This window comes from Thamnophis elegans, chromosome Z (assembly GCF_009769535.1).
Source record: "Thamnophis elegans isolate rThaEle1 chromosome Z, rThaEle1.pri, whole genome shotgun sequence".
NCBI lineage: Eukaryota > Metazoa > Chordata > Lepidosauria > Squamata > Colubridae > Thamnophis > Thamnophis elegans.
Genome location: NC_045558.1, coordinates 9428369 through 9452861, shown reverse-complemented (window position 1 = coordinate 9452861; position 24493 = coordinate 9428369). Strand labels below are relative to the sequence as shown.

At 37.4% G+C, this 24493-nt stretch overlaps 1 protein-coding gene across 9 annotated transcripts in view; it reads left to right on the top strand.

Annotated features, from left to right (window-relative positions):
• KMT2C (lysine methyltransferase 2C) overlaps positions 1 to 24493 on the top strand; it is a 171255-nt gene that overhangs the window by 39300 nt on the left and 107462 nt on the right. For 5 of the 9 annotated variants that reach the window (XM_032236939.1, XM_032236937.1, XM_032236938.1 and 2 more), the window contains exons 2-5: positions 2169 to 2257; positions 17812 to 17953; positions 19177 to 19386; positions 19611 to 19613. In XM_032236939.1, coding sequence (XP_032092830.1) covers positions 2169 to 2257; positions 17812 to 17953; positions 19177 to 19386; positions 19611 to 19613 — 444 coding nt within the window. Of the gene's footprint in view, positions 1 to 2168; positions 2258 to 17811; positions 17954 to 19176; positions 19387 to 19610; positions 19614 to 24493 lie in introns of those variants that run through there. The other 4 variants (XM_032236942.1, XM_032236941.1, XM_032236936.1 and 1 more) reach the window with 3 other exon arrangements.

Here is a 24493-nt window from a genome sequence, read left to right as displayed (position 1 = left end):
TTCTCTACTGCTTAAAAGAAGAAAAACATATTTACATTAGAACCTGTGCTCAGACTGTGAAGCAAGCATCACATCTACCTTGGTAAATTGTACTGAACGCAGTGGATCTTACTTCGAAGTCCTCAAGACTCTTTTATAAGAGTGCTGCATAATTTTTTTTTTCAAAAACATATAAATGTTAGCTGCAGATTATGTAATAAAAAATTTTCTCTGAACAAAGCTAGTAAGATAGAGGAGAAAAAAAATTACATATAAAAGGTCACATCAGAACCATAAAGCATGTGCAAATAGACCGTGATAGTTTAATTTTGTTCTCAATAAATTGATAGAAGCCTTATGAAACATATTTCAATATGCTGGTATAAAACTGTACAATATTTATATACTGTACTGCATAAGCTTTAAATATTTGTGTTATTTTCTCCCCAAATAGCATTTTACATGTCATGTAGATTTAGTATTATGGATTCTTAGAAGAGACTGAAAACAAATAGTCCCTTTAATAGCATCATTTTCTAAATCTAAAAGCCTATAGACGATAGAGAAATCCAAACTTATTCATTTGTAATTTTAAATGCAACAAAAGGGAACATTCATTAAATATTTTCCTAGAGAAATAAAATTAATTAAACTTTACTTAAAATTAAAAGCAAATTAAATTCAAATTAAGTTTTTTTCATTCCTATCCTCTGGAGTATGTTTCGTATATACTGCAGTCATATTGGGAGCACTAAAGTGCTTCTGGGCTAAAAGAATTAGCTGATGACATCATTATTGCCCAAGGGGTGCCCAGTTGAGGGCTCCTTTCATATCTCCTTAAACTGCCCACTGAAGTGGTACCCATCTATCTACTTACAATCACGTGCTTTTGATTTGCTGGTTCAAAAGGAGCTGGAGCAAGTGACGGGAGCTTATCCCCTCCCATGGCAAGAACCAGTAATCAGCCCAGCATCCCAACCACGTGAGTCACTGCGCTCCACTAACAATACATGATACAAACTAAATAAAAAGTTGTGAAATTTAAAAAGAAGGGAACTATAGTAAGAAATGTGCATTTGCACTTTGATATTAAGATGATACCAATTCACTAAAACGTTTTTTGCCATGTTTACTGGACCTCTCAGAATATTTTTAAAAGGTTGGCTGTTAAATACATTATGTCAAAGGAACTTACTTGGCTTAAATAATAGAATGCATATCTGTGTGTCTTTTCTGTATTTGCCCTTTTGATTTTGAAGTTTTCCCCACCACTTTTCTTACAGTCTCCAGTATTTTTTTATTTTATTTGTTAATCAAATTTATATACAGTAGCTGCACCTCTCTGAGAAGTGACTGGGTGTTGTGCTATTGCTGGATTAAACTTGGTATTGTTAATAATTGACCCAAAGACTTTATATTCTATTCATCAAGTACAATTGTTACAGTCTTATTTTGAAGTTTAAAATATGGCCAAGATCCAAAGATAATGCTTAGTTTAGATCACAGTTTTGTTTGGAATGGAGAGATCTGTAAAAAAAATCTACTCATTACTGTTTAAAGGAGGGGGATCCCTCTTTAGGATCAAGATTCTTTTAGTAAAGTACAGGTAGACTTCCATTTACAATAGTTCATAGTAACTGTTCATAGCCACACTGAAAAAGGTGACTTAGGGTTGTTTTTCATACTTACGACCATTGTAGCATCCCCATGGTCATGTAATAAAAATTCAGACACTTGGCAAGTGACTCATATTTATGAATGTTGCAATGTCCTGGGGTCATGTGATCCCATTTTGAGACCTTTTAACAAGCAAAGTCAATGAAGAAGTAACCATAACAACCATATTACTAACATAACAACTGCATCATTTAACATCTATGGCAAGAAAGATTGCAAAATGGAGCAAAATCCACTTGACAACGGTCTCACTCAGCAACAGAAATTTTGGGCTCGGTTATGGTTGTATGTCGAGAATGACCTGTAGTTTATTTGCCTCTGATGTTACATTAGGAGCAGATAGAAAATGCACATCTTGATATTTCTCCGTATTGTACATTTCACCCATTAATATTGTAAGACTTGATTTTCTTCAAGAAAGAAAATTTAGTACTGTAACAAGCAAAATAATTTCCTTGCTAATTTGGAGCCTTTTTCCTAATGTCATAAATTGTGTTTTTCTTTCCTCTCAGGCCTCGAAATAGAGGAAAACCTACGGTGGAGGATGAAGACAGCATGGATGGATTGGAGGCAACAGAAACGGAAAACACTGTGGAAGTTGGTAAGGCAAATAGACTAGGATTGAAATAGATAGATTTAGCAAGTGTCTAAACTGAATTTACACATTGGAATAAGCTAAAATAATAGTAGGGCCATAGCATTTTAGTTTTAGCCCCAAAAGGGAACTTTAAAGCAGGGGTCCCCAACCTTTTGGACCTCAGGGACCACTTAATTCATAATTTTAAATCCCACGGACCACTAATATGATCTGCCTAATGACTGGCTGGGTGGGCATGGCCAACTTGATGTCACTCATGTTGAGGGGAGCCTTGGTGGCCTCTACTTGTCCCTCCCTCTGACTCTTTGCCACAGCAGCGCTTCCCTCCAGCCTTTGCCCAAAGCCCACACTTGGAGGCTGAAGCAGATCCAAGTTGGAATTTCTGTCCCCCCTCCGACCCCACAAAAAGACACCGAAGGGGGAGATTCTCTGCAGCAACACAAATGTTCATTGCACGTAGTTCATTGCTCCTTCTGAACCAGACCCCTGATTTAACGCAATATAAAAAAATGCTAATAATTTTTCTGCAGACCACCAAAATTTTCTCATGGACCACCAGTGGTCCGGGGACCACCAGTTAGTGACCGCTGCTTTAGAGTATGCTGGGCCAGAAACATTAAACCTGTTGGCAATTCTTAAAGCAGCCCTATGATAGCATGGGGTAACTGCACTTTGAAGTACAATTTTGGAATTGAATAGAGCTGGAATTGGGAGTGCTTGTAAGTGCTGCCAATCCTATTAAACAACTTTGGTTCAGTGTGTTGTGTGTGAACCTAGCAATTCTATTCCAAAGGTGCTTTTTCCAAAAGGCAACAATTTTCTTGGTTTTACCCTTTGAAACCTTTCGCTTCTCATCTGAAAAGCTTCTTCAGTCCAAACTGACTAGTGGGGAATAAAATGGTTTATATTCTCTGCAATCATCCGGTTGTTAGCACTCTGAGAATCATTGAGGCCACTTGAGGGTTTTTCTGCAACTTCAGAGTTGTCTGAATCCGAGTATCTTCCCCTTCTGTTGTGGGAGGGGTGTTCAATTTTGACATAAATGGCCTCATCGATTCCTCTTTCAAACTGTTCAGAATGTAAATTTCTTCAAAAGAGTGACAGTTGTCTTTCAAATGCAGATGGTTCCTGAATCCTGTCCTGATGAGTTTGTTAGCTTATGTTGTGCCATGCATTTGTAACTCTTTTTGTTGTATGAATTAGGACATGGTGTCAAACTATAGTTCGTTTATTTGACTATAGGCAATCCTCGAGATATGACCTTAATGGTGCCTGCCTATTACAGTCACATGTCACAACAGCTATTAAGTGAAACAGCCTCATGTAATGACCCCATTCCTTGTTTTCTCTGATGCAAACATAAAATGAATGAGAGAATCGTTCAATAGAGCGCAGGGTGCCTCGGAGGGGTAGGCCCGGAATGCCTGCTCAGGCCTCCAAGGGTACCTGCGCCACCTGAGGCACCCCGTGCTCCACTTCTTGACAGGGTCTCCACAGACCTTCAGCTTTCTTCCCATCCAGCATGTAAGAGAAGATCAAGTCAGTTGGAATTTGCAAACTCTGCCCCCCTTGACCTTGCCTTGCTTGCTACATGAGAAGGAAACTGAGGCTTGCAAGCGCCAGCTGACTCATGCCTGCTACAGCTGCCTGATCTCCAATGGGTGGATAAGTAACTGCAGGGACCCAGCAGGATTGAATATCCTTGTAAAAGCAAACAACTGTGGGGATGTCGTAGTCATCATAACTTTGAAATGGGGTTGCAAGTAGTTTTTGGGGAATCTGATATAACTTTGAATGGTCTGCTAAGTGACCTGTCCTAAGTCAAGGACTACCTGCATTGAATGTTATACAAAAATACCATACTTTTCAAAGTATAAGACACACTTTATTCCCCCCTAAAAGAGGGTGAAAATGTTGATGCATCTTATACACTAAATATGGCCATTTATGGTCTCCCAAAAATCCGCCTCACATGTCCCATTTTTGTGAAAAATGGCCCCATTTCACAAAAATGGGGCACACAGAGGGTTTGGGAGGCCTACAGAGTGCTCCTGGGGGCTGGGGAGGGCAAAAACAGGGTGCGTGGGGGGTTTGGGAGGCCAAAAACAACCTCAGTTTTTGCTAAAATGGGCAGGCAGAAGATTTGGGAGGACTGCAAAGTGCTTCTGGAGGCTGAGGAGGGGAAAAACGGGACGCGTGGGGGGGGGGGGGTTGGGAGGCCAAAAACAGGCCCAGGTTTTGCTAAAATGGGGCATGCAGAGAGTTTGGGAGGCCTGCAGAGTGCTTCTAAGGGCCGGGAAGGGCAAGAATATTTTTTTTTCTTGTATCCCTCTTCAAAATCTTGGTGCATCTTATACTCAGGTGCATCTTATAGTCCAAGAATATGGCACTTATTTGTATTGCGTGAACTCCTTTGTGTGAGAGATTTCTATTCCCTTGATCTCAAACAAGTAATGTCTGCATGCTTTATTTATGTTATTTATGTTATGTTCCTTTAATGGCTCACTCTGACATATTTGCAAGACACTTCAAAGACAACATTTATTTCTGATATGATCTGGACTTCACTTTAATGTGCCTCCAAATACAAATAAATATAAAAACAATAGCAGAGTTGGAAGGGACCTTGGAGGTCTTCTAGTCCAACCTCCTGCCTAGGCAGGAAACCCTATACCATTTCAGACAAATGGCTATCCAACATCCTCTTAAAGACTTCCAGTGTTGGGGCATTCACAACTTCTGGAGGCAACTTCTGTTCCACTGATTAATTGTTCTCACTGTCAGGAAATTTCTTCTCAGTTCTAAGTTACTTCTCTCCTTGATTAGTTTCCACCCATGGCTTCTTGTTCTACCTCAGGTGCCTTGGAAAATAGTTTGACTCCCTCTTCTTTGTGGCAACCCCTGAGATATTGGAACACTGCTATCATGTCTCCCTAGTCCTTCTTTTCATTAAACTAGACATACCCAGTTCCTGCAACCGTTCTTCATGTGTTTTAGCCTCCAGTCCCCTAATCATCTTTGTTGCTCTTCTCTGCACTCTTTCTAGAGTCTCCAAATCTTTTTTACATCGTGGCAACCAAAACTGAATGCAGTATTCCAAGTGTGGCCTTACCAAGGCATTATAAAATGGTATTAACATTTCATGTGATCTTGATTCTATCCCTCTGTTTATGTAGCCTAGAACTGTGTTGGCTTTTTTGGCAGCTGCTGCACACTGCTGGCTCATATTTAAATGGTTGTCCACTAGGATTCCAAGATGCCTCTCACAGTTACTACTGTTGAGCAAGGTACCACCTATACTGTACCTGTGCATTTCGTTTTTCTTGCCTAAATTTAGAACCTTACTCTTTTCACCATTGAATTTCATTTTGTTAGAGATCACCCAATATTCAAGTTTGTCAAGATCCTTCTGTATCTTAAGCTGTCTTCTGGAGTGTTGGCTATTCCTGCCAGCTTGGTGTCATCTGCAAATTTGATGAGTTCCCCATTTATTCCCTCATCTAAATTATTGATGAAGATGTTGAAGAGTACTGGGCCTAAAACAGAGCCTTGGGGTACTCCACTGCATACTTCCCTCCATGTAGATGCAGTTCCATTGAGGACTACATGTTGAGTGTGGTTGATCAGCCAGTTTCGAATGCATCTGGTGGTGATGCTGTCTAACCCACATTCTTCTACTTTATCTAGTAGTAGGTTATGGTCTACCTTATCAAATGCCTTAGTGAAGTCCAAGTAAACTATATTGATGGCATTTCTCTGGTCCACTAAATTTGTCACTTCGTCAAAGAACGCAATAAGATTAGTCTGGCATGATCTGTTTTTGACAAATCCATGTTGGCTTTTGGCTATTACTTTGTTTACTTCTAGGTGTTTGCTAATTTGTTGCTTGATTATCTTTTCCAGGATCTTTCCTGGTATTGAGGTCAGGCTGATAGGTCTATAGTTTCCTGAATCTATTTTTTTCCTTTTTTGAAGATGGGAACCACATCAGCTCTTTTCCAGTCCTCTGGCAGTTCCCCGGTGCTCCAGGATCTCTGAAAGATATAGTTCAGTGGTTCTGAGATCTCGTCTGCCAGTTCCTTCAGAACCCTGGGGTGTAATCTGTCCGGTTCTGATGATTTGAACTCGTGTAGGGTAGACAGGTGCTCACCATTTTCTTCCCTATTTCAATTTGTGTTCCTAATCTGATTTTTGTGGTGCTGTTTTTGATAGGTTGGACTGTTTTATCCCTTTGTGTAAAGACAGATGCAAAAAATGAGTTAAATAGTTCTGCTTTCTCCCTGTTGCTTGTCACCTTCTTGCCACATTCTCCCAGCAATGGCCAATTGTTTCCTTAACGTTTTTCTTGTTTTTAACATGCTGGAAGAAGCTTTTTTTGTTATTTTTTTACTTTTGTGGCAAGCCTTTCTTCATTGTGAGCCTTAGCTTTCCTTACTTCATCTTTACAGGCTCCGGCTATTTGCTGATATTCTGCCTTAGTTATGCCCCCCTCTTTCCAATTTTTATACTTATCTTTTTTGTCTTTCAATTTGTCAGAGTGTTTTATTAAAAGTTTTTTCTATTTTTATTTTTCAAAACAGACACAACACAAAAAATCCTTTCTTTACATACTGTAGAAAGTGTATCCGTTGGCTACCAAAAAATTTTGTGCATTTCTTTCACAGTCACCCATGATTCATATTAATTCTAGTATTTTAAATCAAATATATTTATACATATTAGCATCATCCTACCCCCATTCTTGTTTGACTATAATTGTTTAAACTTCCATCATAAAACATACCAAAACTCAAGATATAACCACATACTGGCATCTCATTTGCTATTTCTCGTATCACAATAAAACTATTCCTTATAGATAGATAGATAGATAAATTTATTTATAGGCCGCCCTTTTCCCTGAGGGGACTCAGGGCGGCTGACAACGTATAGGGAAGGGAGTACACACAATGACATATAAAAACAGTACGTAATTAAAAATAGAAGCAACATTCATCATTCGGGAGGGGACGGATTATAATCTTTAACCCCAGGCCTGACGGGATAGCCAGATCTTGAGGGCTGTGCGGAAGGTCTGGAGGGTGGTGAGGGTACGAATCTCCACGGGGAGATCGTTCCAAAGGGTCGGAGCTACTACTGAAAAGGCTCTCCTCCGCGTAGTTGCCAGTCGACACTGACTGGCGGATGGAACTCGAAGGAGGCCTAATCTGTGTGATCTAATAGGTCGCAGGGAGGTAATTGGCAGGAGGCGGTCTCTCAAGTACCCAGATATGGCCTATTCTATCTAAACATCAATAACATTTAGTAACAAAAGGTTTCTAATCTTCCTTTCCAAATCACTGTTTACAATTTACATCCAATTTCCCCATGTTGTACCCATACCTATATATACATTGTTATCATTATCTCTCCTTTATTTGACTATATCCATTATCATAATTTAGTTCTTTTTTATTAATCCTTATATGTAACCAAATCATTTCTCATCTTCCTTTCATAGGTACCATTCAATACTCATATCCAATTACTATTTGTTATTACTACATATGTATACATTATTATCGTTTTCCATTGTTTATTTAAGCATATCTATTGTCACTAAATTTCACTGTCCAACTAGTTTTAGATTAAACACTTTCATCTATCAGCCTATATCTTTCCAGTAGCGAAACAGTCTCATGTCTTCTGCCATTTGTGGCATCAGTTCTTTAATCGTCTCCTTAATCAAGTTTGTATGGACTCTTCTTTGCAACTCCTTGTTTATTGATTCTGTCATGTAATTTAGATGCCCTTCTTCTTTTTCCTTAATCAGCTTGTCTTTAATTGTCAGTGTTGTTATCAATGGTGTTACTAATAAAATTTCTCCCTTTAAATCCATAAGTTATTTTATTTTTTCTTCTTCTGTGTCTTCCCATCTAGGCTAGGGTTCCCATCGATCTAGTTCCCCTTTCCATATTCCATTTTTTCCATTTCCAGACAGAAACCATTCGCCATAGATGTCAGCAGATTTGATTTCTTTGTAGTCATTTTTCTCTTTATCGCTTGGGACTCTACCCTCTATTTTTCCCATTTGGTAAGCATCTCCATCCTTTTCATCATATTTTTCTGCTAGGTGCTCTAATTTTTCAAACATTTTCTCAAATATATTTGATAATTTCTTTATTGCAAGCATTATCTCTTGCAAGCTGACAGTTTCTCTCTGTTGTTGGAAATAAGCCACTGTTTCCAACTGTTTCCAGCTGTTAAAACACTGCTGCTCTGACTTGGAAGATTTTTACAAGGTTACACCTAGGTTCACCATGAGATCTCTGGATAAGGATATACTTCAAAGGAACATTTTATAAACAAATGGTGCTTTACTTTTTATCACTTTCTATAAACAAACTGTGAGACTTCAAAGTTCCATACCAGAATAATCAGTAGTGAAAGTAAAAGTATTTTGTTTTGTACTCTAGTTTCCAGTCTTCGAGTAGCAGTTATCTCTCCCTTTGTTGTTACAATTGTTGCAATTCTCTTTGTTCTTTTTGTATCTTTTAATATTCCAAGTTTTTAAAAAAGTCAAATTCTTACACGAATTAGAGAAGAAAGAGTAAAAGACACATGTAGTGATGAATAAGGATAAGTTTAGTCCATAGATTGTGAAAGTAATAGTAAAAATTTTAGAAGAAGAAAACTTGATCCATTCATTTCAAACAGTTTGCATAAATTCAATCCATGAAAATAACGTTTAAAAATTAAGATAACACACTGACCAAAACCATCCAAAGCTTGATTCTGCCACTTATTTCTTTTATTCTTAGATTTAAATTAGTTTTAAGTCTTTTATAGGCAGGCTCTTTTAAAACGGATAAAAATTCCTCACCAGCTGTAAACACTTTCTCTTCTGTTTCCTTCTGTTTTGGAGCCATCCCTACTTCATCAACCTGGGGGCTGAGCTTTTAACGCCAATTGAGAGACCTTCTCCTGCATCAGTCAGGGACTTTGCGATGTCCCTATGATCAACAGAATGCAGTCTTCCTGTTCACCGTTTCTACGGGACAGTTTAGGTCCGATTAGACCACCCAGCGAAAAAAGTATTGGTGATCTCGGAGCATCGAGATCGGATGACCATTTCATAACGATGTAGGCTCCTCGTCGTCAGAGAATTCTTTATGCAGCCATACTGGTTTCTTTTGGGAGCTGTTATTTTTCTTCTTCATTGGTATTGTGCTAGACTGGGCTTTTGTAATCTCATTTTTCAAAATTTCCCAAGCTTCTTGAGTTGTTTTCCCCTTGAGGATTTTCATCCATGGAATTCTTCCCAAGCTCTCTCTAAGTTTATCAAAATTAGCTCTCTTAAAGTCCAAGACTCTAGTTTAACTTTGTTCTACTACTTGTGTTTGCATAATGTTGAATTTCAATAGTGCATGGTCACTTGCCCCAGGGTTCCTATGGCTTCAACACCTTCTATCATTTCTTCTCTGTTCGTGAGAATTAAGTCCAATATGGCAGATCCCCTTGTTCCCTTCTCTATTTTTTGGGAAACAAGGTTGTCTGCTAGGTTTGTTAGGAACCTGTTGGATCTTCCACGGTGCAGAATTTGTTTCCCAGTTGATGTCAAGGTAGTTAAAATCTCCCATTACTATTGTGGTGTGCTTTCTGCATACCTTAGTTAGCTGACTAGCAAAAAGTTCATCTACTTCCTCTGCTTGGTTGGGTGGCCTGTAGTATAGACCTATGGCAATGTCATTTCCCGCCCAACCTTTAATATTGACCCAAATGCATTCAAGATAGTTCTCATCATTGTTGTGCTCTATTTCTGTAGAGATGTAGTCCATTTCTTTTAAATAATTTAAATCCTAGCTGTATGTTCCATTTGTGGGCTTCATCCCACCAAGTTTGTGTAATGGCAGCAATATTGTATCTGCCCTCATTTACTTGAATTTCTAATTCACCCTGTTTATTCCTCATACTCTGTGCATTGGTGTATAGACATTTGAGTCCATTTTGATTGACCCTGTGTTTACTGTCTACATAATCTGTGTTATGCCTGACTGCCCCTATTTTCTTGCCACTTGTATGATTCATGCACATGGTATGGCATTCACTATTAAACGCTTGGTTTTGCTTGACAGCAGGAGTGATAATCTTATCTGCACAAACATCTATGTTACATGCACTGATAACCGTATGAGTTTTAGATTGCTGGGGACAGAAATGTTCTGTATCAATTAATTCTCTGCCCCCGCTGTTCAGTTTAAATGTTTATCCAGAAAATCTGTGAATTTAATGCCAAGTAACTCAGTCCCTTTCTTGGATGGGTGCAAACCATCTCTTTTGTACAGTTTTTCATTGGACCAGCCGCAGACATCATGACTAATAAAACCAAAGCCTTCTCTTTTACACCACTCCTTTAGCCACACATTAAACTCTGCTACACGCTGGCCCTTCCTTTTTTGTTCCTTTTATACTGGTAAAACCTCTGAAAAGATAAGCCTACAACCTACACTACTAAGTTCATACCCCAAGCTCTGGAAATCATTCTTTACAGAAAGTACATCTTTTTGGGACAGATCATTTGTGCCAAGATGTATAATAGCATCAACTTCACAATCCTTACTTACATTCTTGACTATCTTAAGAATACGCCTCTTGTCTCTGTTGACAGTAGCACCTGGCAGATACCTGACCTCTTTTAAAACCTCCATATCCTTTCCTAAATTTACATCCCTTACAATTGAATCACCAACCAGAAGGTGACTTCTCTTTTTGCATACCTTCTTGTGCGACTGATGTGTGATACCTGGGTCCCCATTTCGCCTTTCCGAAGAAAGTTCTTAATTTTGGACCACAATCCCCTGCTTATTTGAGTCATCATTATCACAACTACCTTAACCTGTCTCTTTAATGTCCCCATCAAGGTCAGCAAGGGTGCTATATCTGTTATGCTGGGTCAAGCAAAAACTTTTGTGTTTATGGTTCACAGCTCTCACCCTGCCAGATCCCAGGGTTGTCCAGACTCTCTTCTCCTGCAGGATCTTTGCAGTAGAGGGAGCTGATAGGGTGGCATCTCCATAAAGTGGAATGGCTGAATTGGGCACCTAACTTCTGCTTGGAGAGTACAGATTAGAGATTCTAGATAGGTAATCTGTCTATATAGACTAGTAATTTGTTTACAAATGGGACAGTGTCCAAATTTGAAAAGAGTATTGCGAAAGACATGTGCAAAACAGCTATTACATTGAACTAAGCTGGTCATTTTGAAATGAAATAAAATCACAAACTCAAGCGCCTCCATTATGACCTTTTGTTTAAGGATAATTCCCTTGGACAGTGTTAATCAACCACCTACTATATCTAGAATAATATCTATCTGGTATTAGTTTCTTCTAATTTTTTTCCCCATGAGAAAAAAAAACCAGGCTACACTCTCTTTTGAAATAGCGATTAAGCTGTTTTTGGTCAAAGCTAACCATTATCAGCTAGTAGTTAGTATCAAACAACATTCTGTCTGTCCATAATTTATATGTTATTAACAAAGCTCAACATATTCTTGAGTTAAACTTATTTTTAGATTTATTTTGAGAAAAAGATGAGTTTTACAAAGTAATTGAAGACAAGAAATACAATCCTGTTTGTAGTTCTCTTGGTAGCCTTTGTAATATTAACCTTGGATTGATAGTCTGATTTGGCTTTGGAGGTATATTGTAATAAATTCCTGTGTTTTTGCTCTTATTTGGATGATTGATTCCCAAAAGGGATGCTTTGGGATTATTGTTCTGCCCTGTAGCAATTAAGATATCTTCAAAACAGTTGTGTTTTAACTTCCATATTATTTAGTATGTATCTGAAATTGTATAAAATTTATCCAGGAATGAGAAACAGGGAATCACGAGAAATAGGAGATACCCCAGTTTCTTCCATGCATTTTGGAACACTTGAGCATTTTGACTCTTTGCCTAGGATTTCCGATAAATAGAATGAGCTGGAACCTAATTCAAAGAAAACAAAAATGTTACTTACGGTATGGCTCATCTGCCCAGTTTTTGTGATTTTCACAGTTAAGTGGTAATCAATGGCTTTGGATGAAACTTGGTTCAAGAGCCAGGTTCAGAGGTGGGTTTCTGCCAGTTCTCCCTGGATTGGGCGAACTAGTAGTGGTGGCAGGAGGCTCCGCCCACCCACTCAGACACTTCTGCATATATGCAGAAGCTTCTGCGCATGCGCAGAAGCGTTGCATGAGCATGTGCCCATGAGAGAAGTAGTAGTAAAATAAGTTGAAGCCCACTACTGACTGAGTTGATAATTTTGGTGTTCTGTAGGAGCCAGGAAGCTTAGATTTCTATGAATGCCTTTTATCAGATGTGATTTATGAACAAAATAGGCTTCTTCTGTGGCAGGGATAACTTTGTGTTAGTTACCCAATACTTTGGTTGCTCTGGGTACGTTGTTGAATTGAATTATTAGGCCTCGGAAAACGAACTGAAACTAATGGAGTGAATTTATTAACCGGCATTGGTAGATATTATCGCATTATGACAATTCTCTCAACCGCAGTACCTGCTAACTTGCTAACCTGAAGTTTTGTTACTTATTCTGTTCTGAGGTTGCGTAAGATAAACCAAGATAAATCAGTCAAGTGAGCTGGCAGGGTCAGGGGAGATGTCCTTTGCCAGACAGGGCTGCAGGAAACAGGATCTTGCTGATTAAATTCTTTCTTGTTAGGCAGCCAGTTAGGATGATGGATAAAATGTTGTGGTGCATTGCCTAAGCACTCCTGGAATGCTAGCAGCAGCCTCATCATCTGTATTTATTTTCAATTTTGTTTAGCAACTTTTTTTTAACCTTTTAGTGCTTAAATTGCAGATTTATGTGCATGGCATCCTGGGTGATTACTTGGTCACTCAAGAGAATGTGAGTTTTGGTATCTTAAGGAGCTCAGCACTTTTCTACAGTTATAACTTTTGCATTGTTTTGTTTTTTTGGTGTTTTTGAGTCAGAGTTGACTTCTGGTGACACAAATCCCTACAGTTTTCTTGGCAAGATTCTAGAAATGTTTAACCATTGCTTTAGACTGACCCTAGGTCATCAAACTAGATTCATACCTAAAGTGGAACTAGAACTTGCACTCTCCTGGTTTCTAGGCCAGTGTCTTAAGCACTCATAGTTACAAGGTAGAAAGGAGATCTGGATTTTCAGATCTGGGTAGCTAGGAGGACACTTTAATAATAAAGGGCCTCTTACTTGTATAGCAAAGGAAATCAGCTTTGCTGGAAATAAATAGCAAAATAAACATTTTTCCAGGGAACTAAGGATATATTCCCAGTGGTGCAATGGAAATAGCGTGTTTAAATGCTCCAAGGTAATTTTTCATATGTCTGGTTCAGGGGTGGGCTCCGGCAGGCACTACTGCCGGTTTGCTCATGGGCGCGCTTTGCACCTGTATGCCAGATGCGCACTGTAACCTCATGCGAGTCCAATTAAAATTAAAATTGTATGCATGCGTAGAACTTAAAACCAAGATGGTGACCAGGGAACCAGTTTGGGGGCATGGCCGGCTGCCGGTTTGGGCGATCCAGGCCGCATGCCAGTACTGGTTCAGCCGCCACCACTAGTCTGGCTTCAGAAAAATTTATCCAACAAATGTGACACGAAAATTTCAGAATAAAAGTAACTGCTACATATTTGCAGTCTTAAACTTTTCTCAGCCAAATGCAAGGCACAACTTTTATATTTATAATGTAGTCAAATTCTGTGCAGCACATATAAAATACAACAGGAATTTATACTTAGTTTAGTGTTATTTGAGGGAGAAATGTGTTATATTTGTATTTCTACCTTAATAATTACTGTATTATTTATATTAGAAGGTGGGGCCTCCAAACCTGGCAACTTTAAGACTTGTGGACTTCAACTCCCAAAAATTAACCAGCCACAAGTCTTAAAGTTGCCAAGTTTAGAGATCTCTATTTTAAAGTTAACAAGATACTATTTCAACATGATTAAATCCTTTCCAAAAATTAGGGTTACAGCTAATGCCAAGATTATTTGAATTATATTCATGCACAGCTCTTAATTCTATTGATTTTACCTTTAGTGTTATAGTATAACAATGTATAATTTTTAAACTTGCCCACTGCCATCACTGCCACAGGTAGTCCTCAATTTAACAATTGATTGTTTAATGACAGAAGTTAGGGTGGACACCCCCCCCCCAAAAAAAAAACCTATTGCAATCCAATTTTGAAGTTACATTGGCTACAACCCATCTCCTTTTGTAGTCACATTTTGGATGCTTGATAACTGGTTCAACTTTACTGCTGTTTGTGATGCCCTACGACTATGCTTTTTGACATTTTTGGGATTTTGTTTCCAGAATTTACCTTCAAGTTCTGGCCAAAAAATACTGATTGTGTAAAATTGATTCCCTTAATGACTGCTGTGCTTGCTTAGCAACTACTGCAAAAAAGTCATAAAATTAAGTCCAATCACATGCTCAGCTGCTTACCAACTGCAAATTATGACCATAATTCCAGGCTCAGTTATAGCCATAAGTCTATTTCTGATTGAAACTGTAGGGCATGTACTTCTGTTTTGTTGTTTCTATAATGAAATTTATCACCTATATCGAAGTCCTCTTCTAAAGAGATTTGCTGGCAGACCAGACAAATTTTGCATTTCATTTCTTTCAGATCATAATGCTAACATTAACCTTTATAGTTACCATTTTTCAGAGTTTGCATCATTAGATAGCAGATAGTGAAACATGAGAATTATTATTCGGTCTAACCATGAACAAAAGATCCAATTTAGCAATCCTATCTAAAATTTTATGTGAGAGTTATTTTATAATACTGTATTTTATAACTGACAATATTATTTTATACTTTTGCAAAGTACTTTTGTAATTGATTGATTTAATCTTTAGTATTTAAACTTTAAATCCTGTAGTACTTGTATTTTATTGCCTTATTTTATTCTTACCTAATTTAATAAGATTTTTTATTATTTTTCCATCTGACTTCTGTAAAAGCTAATATGAAGCTATAATAAAAATGTTCTATTCTAGACTCATACATAGTGTTTAATTATAGTTTTAGTTTTAATTTACAGGTGTTTTCTAGTAAACATAAAAAATTAACATTTATAAATACAAAATTGTGCATCAATTTTGTATTATCAATTTTACATTTTATGGTTGTCAAAGACCAAGTTGGGTGGACTAAACAAGTGATATTATGTTTCATGTTTCACAATACTGTGGCTCGGGGTCCAATGTCACTTGTAGTGAACATGTCAAGTGAATCTCAGTCTTCCTGTTACATTGACTTGAATGTAGCTATATTTGAGGCTGTTTCTATTCCTACCATCATTGATACTATTGGATCAGCCTCCATATGGTGGCTGTTATTTAGCTTTCTCCATCCCAAGAACAATAGCCAGATTAATGGAAAAATTGATCTGTCTCCACCATTCTGCTGCATTAAGAATTCTAGCAGGAAATATCTTTCTTTCACTATAGCTGAATATTGTTTTTATTATTTTTAATAATAGTTTTGAATACTGTGATAGCTATTGTTGTGTAAGTGCAATGCATACCTTAATTTCATAGTACCTTGAGCTTTACCTGGAGCTAAGGAGGGATACAATTTTTAAAGAATGTATTACAGCCCACTCCAATCAATGTAAGCCCAAACAATTAAATCAAACAGAGAACTGTGACTGATCCCACATTTTCAGATTAAAGCAACAAGGTGCTGGTTTCCTGGGGCAGGACTGATAATCTGTGACAGCTGAGATCAAGCTAGCCCACTCCTTAATATTTCAAAAGCTTTTGAGATGGAGTTCCAGAACATTTTTTCCTGATTTTATTAGGCCATCTTTATTTCTTGTTTTTTATTGTTTTATGTTTAAGTAATATTCTTTTACTATTTTATGGCAGCTATACTGTTAATGTTTTACTTGGCTTTTAATAATATATGTGTGTGTGTGTATTGTGTGACTATATACTAGTCTCCCTTTATTTATTTATCAGCAGAAATGCAACATATATAAGCTCCTGATACTCTTTAGATTGTGATGGGTAGATAAGTAATAATTCATTCTTAATTCTGTTCATTTTCTCTAAATATTGTTTGGGATACTCATTCATTCTAATTTTATATCACATAATAAATTCACAATATCTAGTAATAATCTGCTTTGTAAAGTTTAAAAAATAAGTATTCTCTCTCTCTTTCTCCCCCTCCCTCCTCTTTATATCTTGAGAGGTGTTTTTTTATTTTTACATTTTATTTCTCTCATTTCAGTTTGGATATTGACATGCCGTTTCAGTAAACTTTACTTTATACTTCAGTTATACCCGGGTCCTTTTCTAAAATAAATTTGTTATTACTAGTTTTCTACAGTCTGTGATGGATTTAAATTTAACTCTCCTCATGGTAGAAGTAGATTTTTCATATGTCCATCACCCCATAACAATTTTTGTGTCCTGCTAAAAACCTTACGCCAACAGTGAAGCAGATCTAGTTAATAGGATAAGATTGACAAGAGTTAGAAAGGGTTAAAGCCAATGAAGTTCTATGGAAATTGGGAAGCAATTTAAACTGTCACACACCTTCTGTAGCATTTATCAATGAGTAGTAGAGCTGCTGTGAAGACAGTCAAAACTCTGCCTCTGCCTGTTCAATTGTACAGACTAAATCTACATCCACCACATTGTTTTTTTACATTCCTGCAAGCGGGAATAATAATAATAATTAAATTTTGAGGCCTTGCTCATGATCATTCATGACTTGGTCATTGCCTATCTGTATTATTGCAATGCTCTCATCACGGGGCTACCCTTAAGGACCATTCAGAAACTTCAGCTGGGTCCAGAATGCAGCATCATACATATTAATGGGGAAGTCTCTAGGTTTGCACATGTAAGGTCCTTGTTGTCTGAGCTACAGTAGCTTTTAGCTTCTTTCTGGTGCAATTCAACTTGCTGATCATTACCTTTAATGCTCTGAATGGCGCAGGGCCTAGTTAGCTGTGGGACCATCTTTCCCTAAGGACTCCATTCCTACCAGGTGAAATAGGATGGGGATGGTCCTACTTGCTTTCCCCTCAATATCTAATAGAAGCTAAGAAACCTGCCCTTTCTATGGCAGTCCCTACTCTATGGAGCACTCTACAGTTTGGCAAGCCTTCCATAAAGATTGCAGATCTCATCCTGCCCCCCGCCCCCCCAAGTGCTTGGAAAAGATTGGATAATTTACACATTAGAAGTTTGGTTTGGTGCCAGGTCTTTGTTGATTTTAACGTTTTAATGTTTTAATATGTTTAGTTTTATAATTTTAATATAAATTTATAGATTGTTTTGATTTTGGAGCCATCCAGAATTGGTTGGAAAGTCGGCAGTTTTATAAATGTTTTAAATAAGCAAACAAGCAAACAGACAAATAAATAACGTTTTGTAGTATAACTTTGCTCATGATTTGAAAATGGGAAAAAACAGCTTAGAACAGAATGGCTTGTTTTGTTTAAACACTTTAAAATGAAATCTATAATCAACTTACACTCTCCTTGCTAAGCAGATACCAGGGAACAATTTACAGAGGAGGATGCCCAAAGTGAAGTGGACGATGACAAGAAGGCAACCCCAGATCTCCAGTGCTCAGTCTCTGTGGACTCTGCCAACACCAATTGTTCGATTGGGGTTGAAGCAAAAAGCAGGTTAGCGAGGCAGATTTAGAATGAGTGAGAGGATGGCTGAGACTTTTATATGTCGCCTGCTACTTTTTTTTAGATTTTTGATTTATCTATAAATGATTTAATTGTTTTTATTCTGTTCATTCCTAACCAAGAGAGAGGTAGATTCATGCTTATAACTTTTCTCTAAATTTATAATGGTTCTAATAGTATTTTGGATGATATGGAAATCAGAAATCAGTCACTTTATTGACTAAATTTTATAACAGATTTATTCTGCCTTTCTTTTTAAAAGAAAAAGCACTGAAAATAGCTGTGAACCAGTTTGGATTTGTTTTTCTGCTTCACAAGAATATCTTAGCAAATTTATTTCTTCATTTATATCCAGCCTTTGGCAGCGAACATACCTTATAACCCTTCCTCCTCCTGTTTTCCTTATAAAAACCCTATAAAATGGTTTGGGCTAAGATTTAGAAAGTGACTGGCTTAAGGTCCCCAACTGGCTTTCATATCTAAGGCAGTACTAGAACTCAGTCTCCTGGTTTTAGGCTGGTGTCTTAACCACTTGAACAAGCTGAGTCCAAACCAATTGTAAATTAAGATTACACACTAAATTTAGAATTTAAATGCCCAACCTGTGTGATCAACAGATTTTTGGGGGTAAGCTGAAAATAATAATTAGGTGGGAGGGTGTCATTTGTGTGTGTATTTTTAGTTTTTTTACAGTGGATGTTTTCTTCATTTCAACTTAAACTGGTAAGAAACAATGCTGTCAGTTTTTAAGCAAACCTAGAAGAAAAATCCCTATCCTAGGACAACATACCAGTAGTTTTGCTCAAGCTTTAGGTTGGCTTCTCTGAGACCTTCCAGAGAATGCTGCCAAATTATGATTTTAATTTAACAGAAAAAAATAGATTGTCACATTTAAGCAATTAATTTTAAATTAATATTATCCTTTAAATGTAATTATGATTAAATTTAGGGTTTCATCATGGCTATGATAACTTTTGCAGTGCAGTTCTTGATGTGCTACACAGCCTGAAAAGAGTTGCACCCTATAGTATAGGCAATCCAGGAATGCTTAGCATTGGATTTTTTAAAATTCATCTCGGATAACTTTGTGAAAATATTTACAGGTGAAGTTAGATATAATTTAAATATTAATACTTTATTTGCATTTTTAAATACCATTTGAACTTTCTCTTTTGCCTTTCTGGTCTTTTTTATTTTTGGTCTGCTTGTTGTAGCAGTGAACAGGTCTGCGCTTTTTGTTACTGTGGGGAACGCAGCTCATTAGGACAAGGCGAGCTTAAACAATTCAGTCCAACTCCAGGGTTTATTGCTCCATGGAACAACCAGCCCTTAAATATCAATGAAACTGTTGACAGCAACGATACCATTGATGAGAGTATTCCAAGGCAGAACCCAGTCCTCCACAAAGCAAGAGGACAAAAAAAGTAAGCATTTCTATCTGTTACAAAATAAAACTATTTTATCTAATATTTTCTCCCAAAGCATAAATAATATTTTGAAGCAGCATGCGGTTTTGGTCTGCTTATCTGTTTGTTTAATAAAACAAATGTTAGATGTTAGCAAGGCATACATCCAAAGTTTTCTAAGTAGCAGCTGAAAATCAAAAGCAGAAGTTTCTTACAGAATATAGGAATACATTGGTTGACAGAAAGTGTAAAACAACAGAATAGAAATGAACACACAAACACACCCACAAACCTGGAGCAAGAGTGGTTAGAAATGAGAGTGATAAGCCAAGGTGAAGCCGGATTTAGACCCAGAGGCTGTGATACTGCAGAATGAATCTTCAAATAAAATTGAGAAACATTCCTAGCACCGGACCATTTTGGGGTTATTCTTCTATAATCCTGGAAGGAGAAGCACAGCTGACATTGCAACTTTCTTTTTAATCCCATTTTGTTTTCTTCATTTTTGCATTTACTTAATATGATCTATGCCTCAGCAGCATTCTGTTGTAGCTGTTTTTTGAGTTTGAATGATGCACTTATGCATTAAAAAAATACTTAAAAAGAACTGATTAATCAAAGTTTTTGTAGTTTATGGGAAAGTGCAAAATTAATTTACTTGGAACAGCTAACCATCTCTGTCCCCAAGGAGGGTGATGCAATCATACTTCTAGTGCTATCCTGGCTAGTCTCCAAATTTAGCTACTAAAGGGGATTGTTCTTTGGAGTTTCCTTATTGGTGTGATTTCTGGGCTGGTGCCAGTCAGATAAAAGCATTGAAGTAAGAAATGAAACAAAAACTATGCAAAATAAGTATTTTGACTGATTTAAAATGGATCATTTAAAGGAGAGTCTAGATTACAATATTTTAACATATTGAAAATACTGTAACTTTTTATTTGAGTATCTGTAATTTGTTTTCCCTTTTTTGATTCATTTTAAATATAGAAAATTTTAAAGTAAAAAAGCTAATAGAATAAATGTATTGAATATGCGTTCAGTTACATGTCAACAAATCAGTAACAGGTATTTGAAGAATCTCAAATGTTTTGAATGTAGAGGTGAAATTTACAATGATTTGAAATTTAATTAGGCATATTCCTGATCAGTATTAACAGTTTGTCACTCTTATGATGTTGCAGATTAAGGTACATTTTTGTTTTATATATATGTAATTTGTGCTGAAGTATTTTCTAAAATTGAAATACAAATTATTTATATCTAAGTCACATGAAATGAGTCAATAATTAATTTTAGTGAAATAATATTTGCTATAGAAAATAATGGAGATTACCTTGACAGAACTAGAGAAGAACTATTATATATTAGAAGGATGGGAGATAAAACTCTATCTCACAAAGGTAAACAGGTATTTCTTAACTATATGGTGACAGTTTGCAATTACAACAGAACTGAAAAAGTGACTTATAGCTGTTTTTCACACTTAACAATAATTACAACTCATATTTATGATGATTGCAGTGTCCCAGGGTCATGTGATCATCTTTTGTTATTTTCTGATAAGCAAAATTCTGGAGGCAAGGTGCACCACCGAATAATTGTCCTGACAGAACAATTAATCAGTGGAAAAATTTGCCTCCAAAAGTTGTAAAAGCTCCAACACTGGAAGAGATTGGACAATCTCTTCAGATTCACTTAAATAACTGTGTTGCTAATTTAACAATGGGATGATTCACTTAGCTATGGCAAGAAAAGTTGTAAAAACGGGGCAAAATTCACTTAAAAATTGTCTTGCTTAGCAAAATAAATTTTCAGCTCAATTGTGGTCTACCTGTAGTTCTAATCTTCCTGTAGAATTGACTTCTTTTTTTGTGGGGAGGTCTGGTGTATTTATTGGGGTTGGCATCAATCTTGCAAATCCAATCTTGCAAATCCAATCCAAACTCCTTCCTCCTTATATCCCAATGAATCAGGAAGGACCTACCTGGATCATTTCTGAAAATTATCTTCTTAGAACTTAAGGAATGTTTCAGCCCTCTCTCCTTATATATGGTGCTTGCATATTTCCTCAAGGTTATTGCCTTTATTCTCCACATCAGTAGTTAAAAGTCTTCATAAATTTATTATTAAATCATTATTATTAAACATTTTTTGCTTATGTAGTTGTTTCACAGAGATGATTCTATCTAGAAATGTTTATACAACTTTTGATTATCCAATTTAAACAACTTTGAATCTCATTTAAAATAGTGGTCTCTGTTGTGTATTTGGGTTCTGGGTTTTCTCTTAAATTGGAATTCTTAACTTTATGTGGGCTTAGTTTTCTGCCACTATATAAGCAAAGCATTTTTAAGTATAGGGAATGTTTTTTTTTATTTCTCAACCACCTAACTCCCTTGGAAAGGGGCTCTGATCAATGTACAATACAGTCAATAAAATAAATTATTTAAATCAGAAAAGTTTAGGATTAAAAAAATTATATAATTGATTCAAATGAATAATCTGGCAAAGGTGGCTAACAACATGTTAAAGTAACAAAAACAGCCTTGGCAAAGAATAAAAAACCAAAAATGTCACCAAGGATAAACCCAACAAAATAATTGATGAGCTGGCAAAAGGCCATTTGACTTCAGGCCCTGGAGCACATGAAGGTCTTCAGTGAAAGACCTTTTATGAAAGGCCAGGATTGGGGCCAATATGATCTACAATAGTAGAGCCTTTTGGAAGGTGGGCTCTATGAAACAGATATGGATTTAAAAATCCCTGAAGCTATAGCTCGATTAGCATGGAAAAGTTGGGCATTTTCTTTTCCAAAATTGAAATAATTTGACAAATACAAAATATCTGGTATCTCCAAAGCCGGATATGTCTGAAAGATAGTCACTCTTTTTACTTCTTCTTTGCAAGTTAGTAGAAATAAAGTTGTGGAACAGGAGGAAAATCTGCAACCAAGACAATGGTCAGATAAATGTAACCTGAATCCAGGATATAACTATAACCCGAGAAAACATCTCAGACTTGACCCTTCCTAGTTCTCACAAATATAAAGGGAAGGAGAGAGAAAGAATATTTAGACTGGCAAGATTATATTATTGGAACCTTATACAAGTAGTTCTTGATTTAGAGCTGGTCACTTAGTGACCATTCAAGGTTATGCAGACCTCCATAAAATATTTATGATCCAATTTTGAAATTTCCACATCACTCTTCCTCTCCTGCAGTCATTTTGGGCACCTAGAAATTGACCCACATTTATGGCTGTTTGTAATTTCCTGGAGTAACACGATCATAATTTACAGTGGTTTTGCTGCAAACTGGTCTTTACATCTGATTTTAAAAAAAATGGTGAACAATGAGTTTGCTTAGCAAGCACACTATTCACTTAATAACTGCTGCAAAAATGTTATAAAACTGGTCCAGTTACATAGTGGTCCACTTTATGATCATCATGGCTTATAATTCTAATAGCCAGGCTCAATTACAGTAATGTTGAGGACTATCTGTAATAAAACAAGTACCAACATTCTATACCATTGGCCATGATGTCCTTTTAGGCCAACTGAGAGAGCTGGGGGTGGATGAAACAGTTTCGTGCTGGTTCATGTCTTCCTCCAATTCCGGTCCCAAGTGATGTTGATAGGGCACCAGTTCTTGGTCCCTGCTTTGTGGGATGCCAAGTCTTGGTATTTTCTCTGTTCCTTTTTAACATCTACATGAAACTACTGGGTGAGATCATCTGTCACCATGGGATGAGGAATCACAAGTACTCTAATGATACCCAGTTATATCTACATCCCAAGGGAAGGGAATTATGCTGTGGGCATTCTTTTGCAGTCCTTGTAGGCTGTGGAGGCCTGGATGGAGAACAACAGACATCAACTGAACCTTAGTAAGATAGAATGAATGTAGGTAGGTGAGCACCTCTGTATCCAGAAGTTTATCATTTCTGCTCTACACTACCCCAGAAAGACCCAGTTCGTAAGACCTGGGGGCCTCTTGGACTTACAGTTCCTGTTCAAAGAACGGCTGGCAGACATGCCTAGATGGGCCTTTGCTCAACTTCATATTGTGTGCCAATCAACTTTATATTGTGTGTGTACACTCTTTTATGGATATGATGATTCTCAGTTCAGTCACTCATGCCGTGGTCATCTCTCATCTTGCAACACGCTCTACATCCGTGATGGCAAATCTATGGCACGCATGTCAGAGATGGCACACAGAGCCTTCTCTGTGGGCATGTGCCGTTCACCAGCTGCTCTTCTGGTTTCTGGTGCGAGCTGGTCTTTGCAGGCACCAGAGTGTTGGAAAACGGCCAAAAACCTGGCTGTTTTAAGGCCATTTTTCAGGCTGTTTTTTGGGCTTGAAAATGGCCTGAAAACCGGCCTGAAAATGGTCCCAAAAAACGGGCCTGAAAACAGTCCCAAAAAAGGGCCTGAAAACGGTCCCAAAAATGCTCAAAAAACAGGGATGTGCACTCCAGCCAACTGGTCTTCATGTTTGTAGTGCTCCAGCACACGCGTGTGCACACATGTGCATGCACACATGTTCCCGTTTCAGCACTCGGTGCCGAAAAGGTCCCCCATCACTGCTCTACATGGAGCTACCCTTGAAAATTATCTGGAAGCTTCAGCTGGTGCAGAATGTGATTGTACAAGCTATACAGATAGTCCTCGACTTATGACCACAATTGAGCCCAAAATTTCTGTTGTTAAATGAGTTTTGCCCCATTTTATGACCTTTTTTGCCACAATTGTTAAGTAACTCTGTCTTCCCCTTTGACTTTGTTTGTCAAAAGGTTACAAAAGTGATCATGCTGACTCCAGAATACTGCAGTCGTCCCAAATATGAGTCAGACCCAATTATCTGAATTTTGATCACGTGTCCATGGGGCTCCTGCAATGGTGATAAGTCACATTTTTTCAGTGGTCTTGTGACTTCAAACAGTCACTAAATGAACTGTTATAAGTCAAGGACTACCCATATTGGGTGCCAGAAAATGGGCGCATATAACACCTTTTCTTGTAAGAATTGCATTGGGTACCAATGCTCCTGAGATAGGGCCAGATTACATAATGGAGTGATCTTCGCCCCCTTATATTGGCTGGTCCCACCTTGTCAGTCA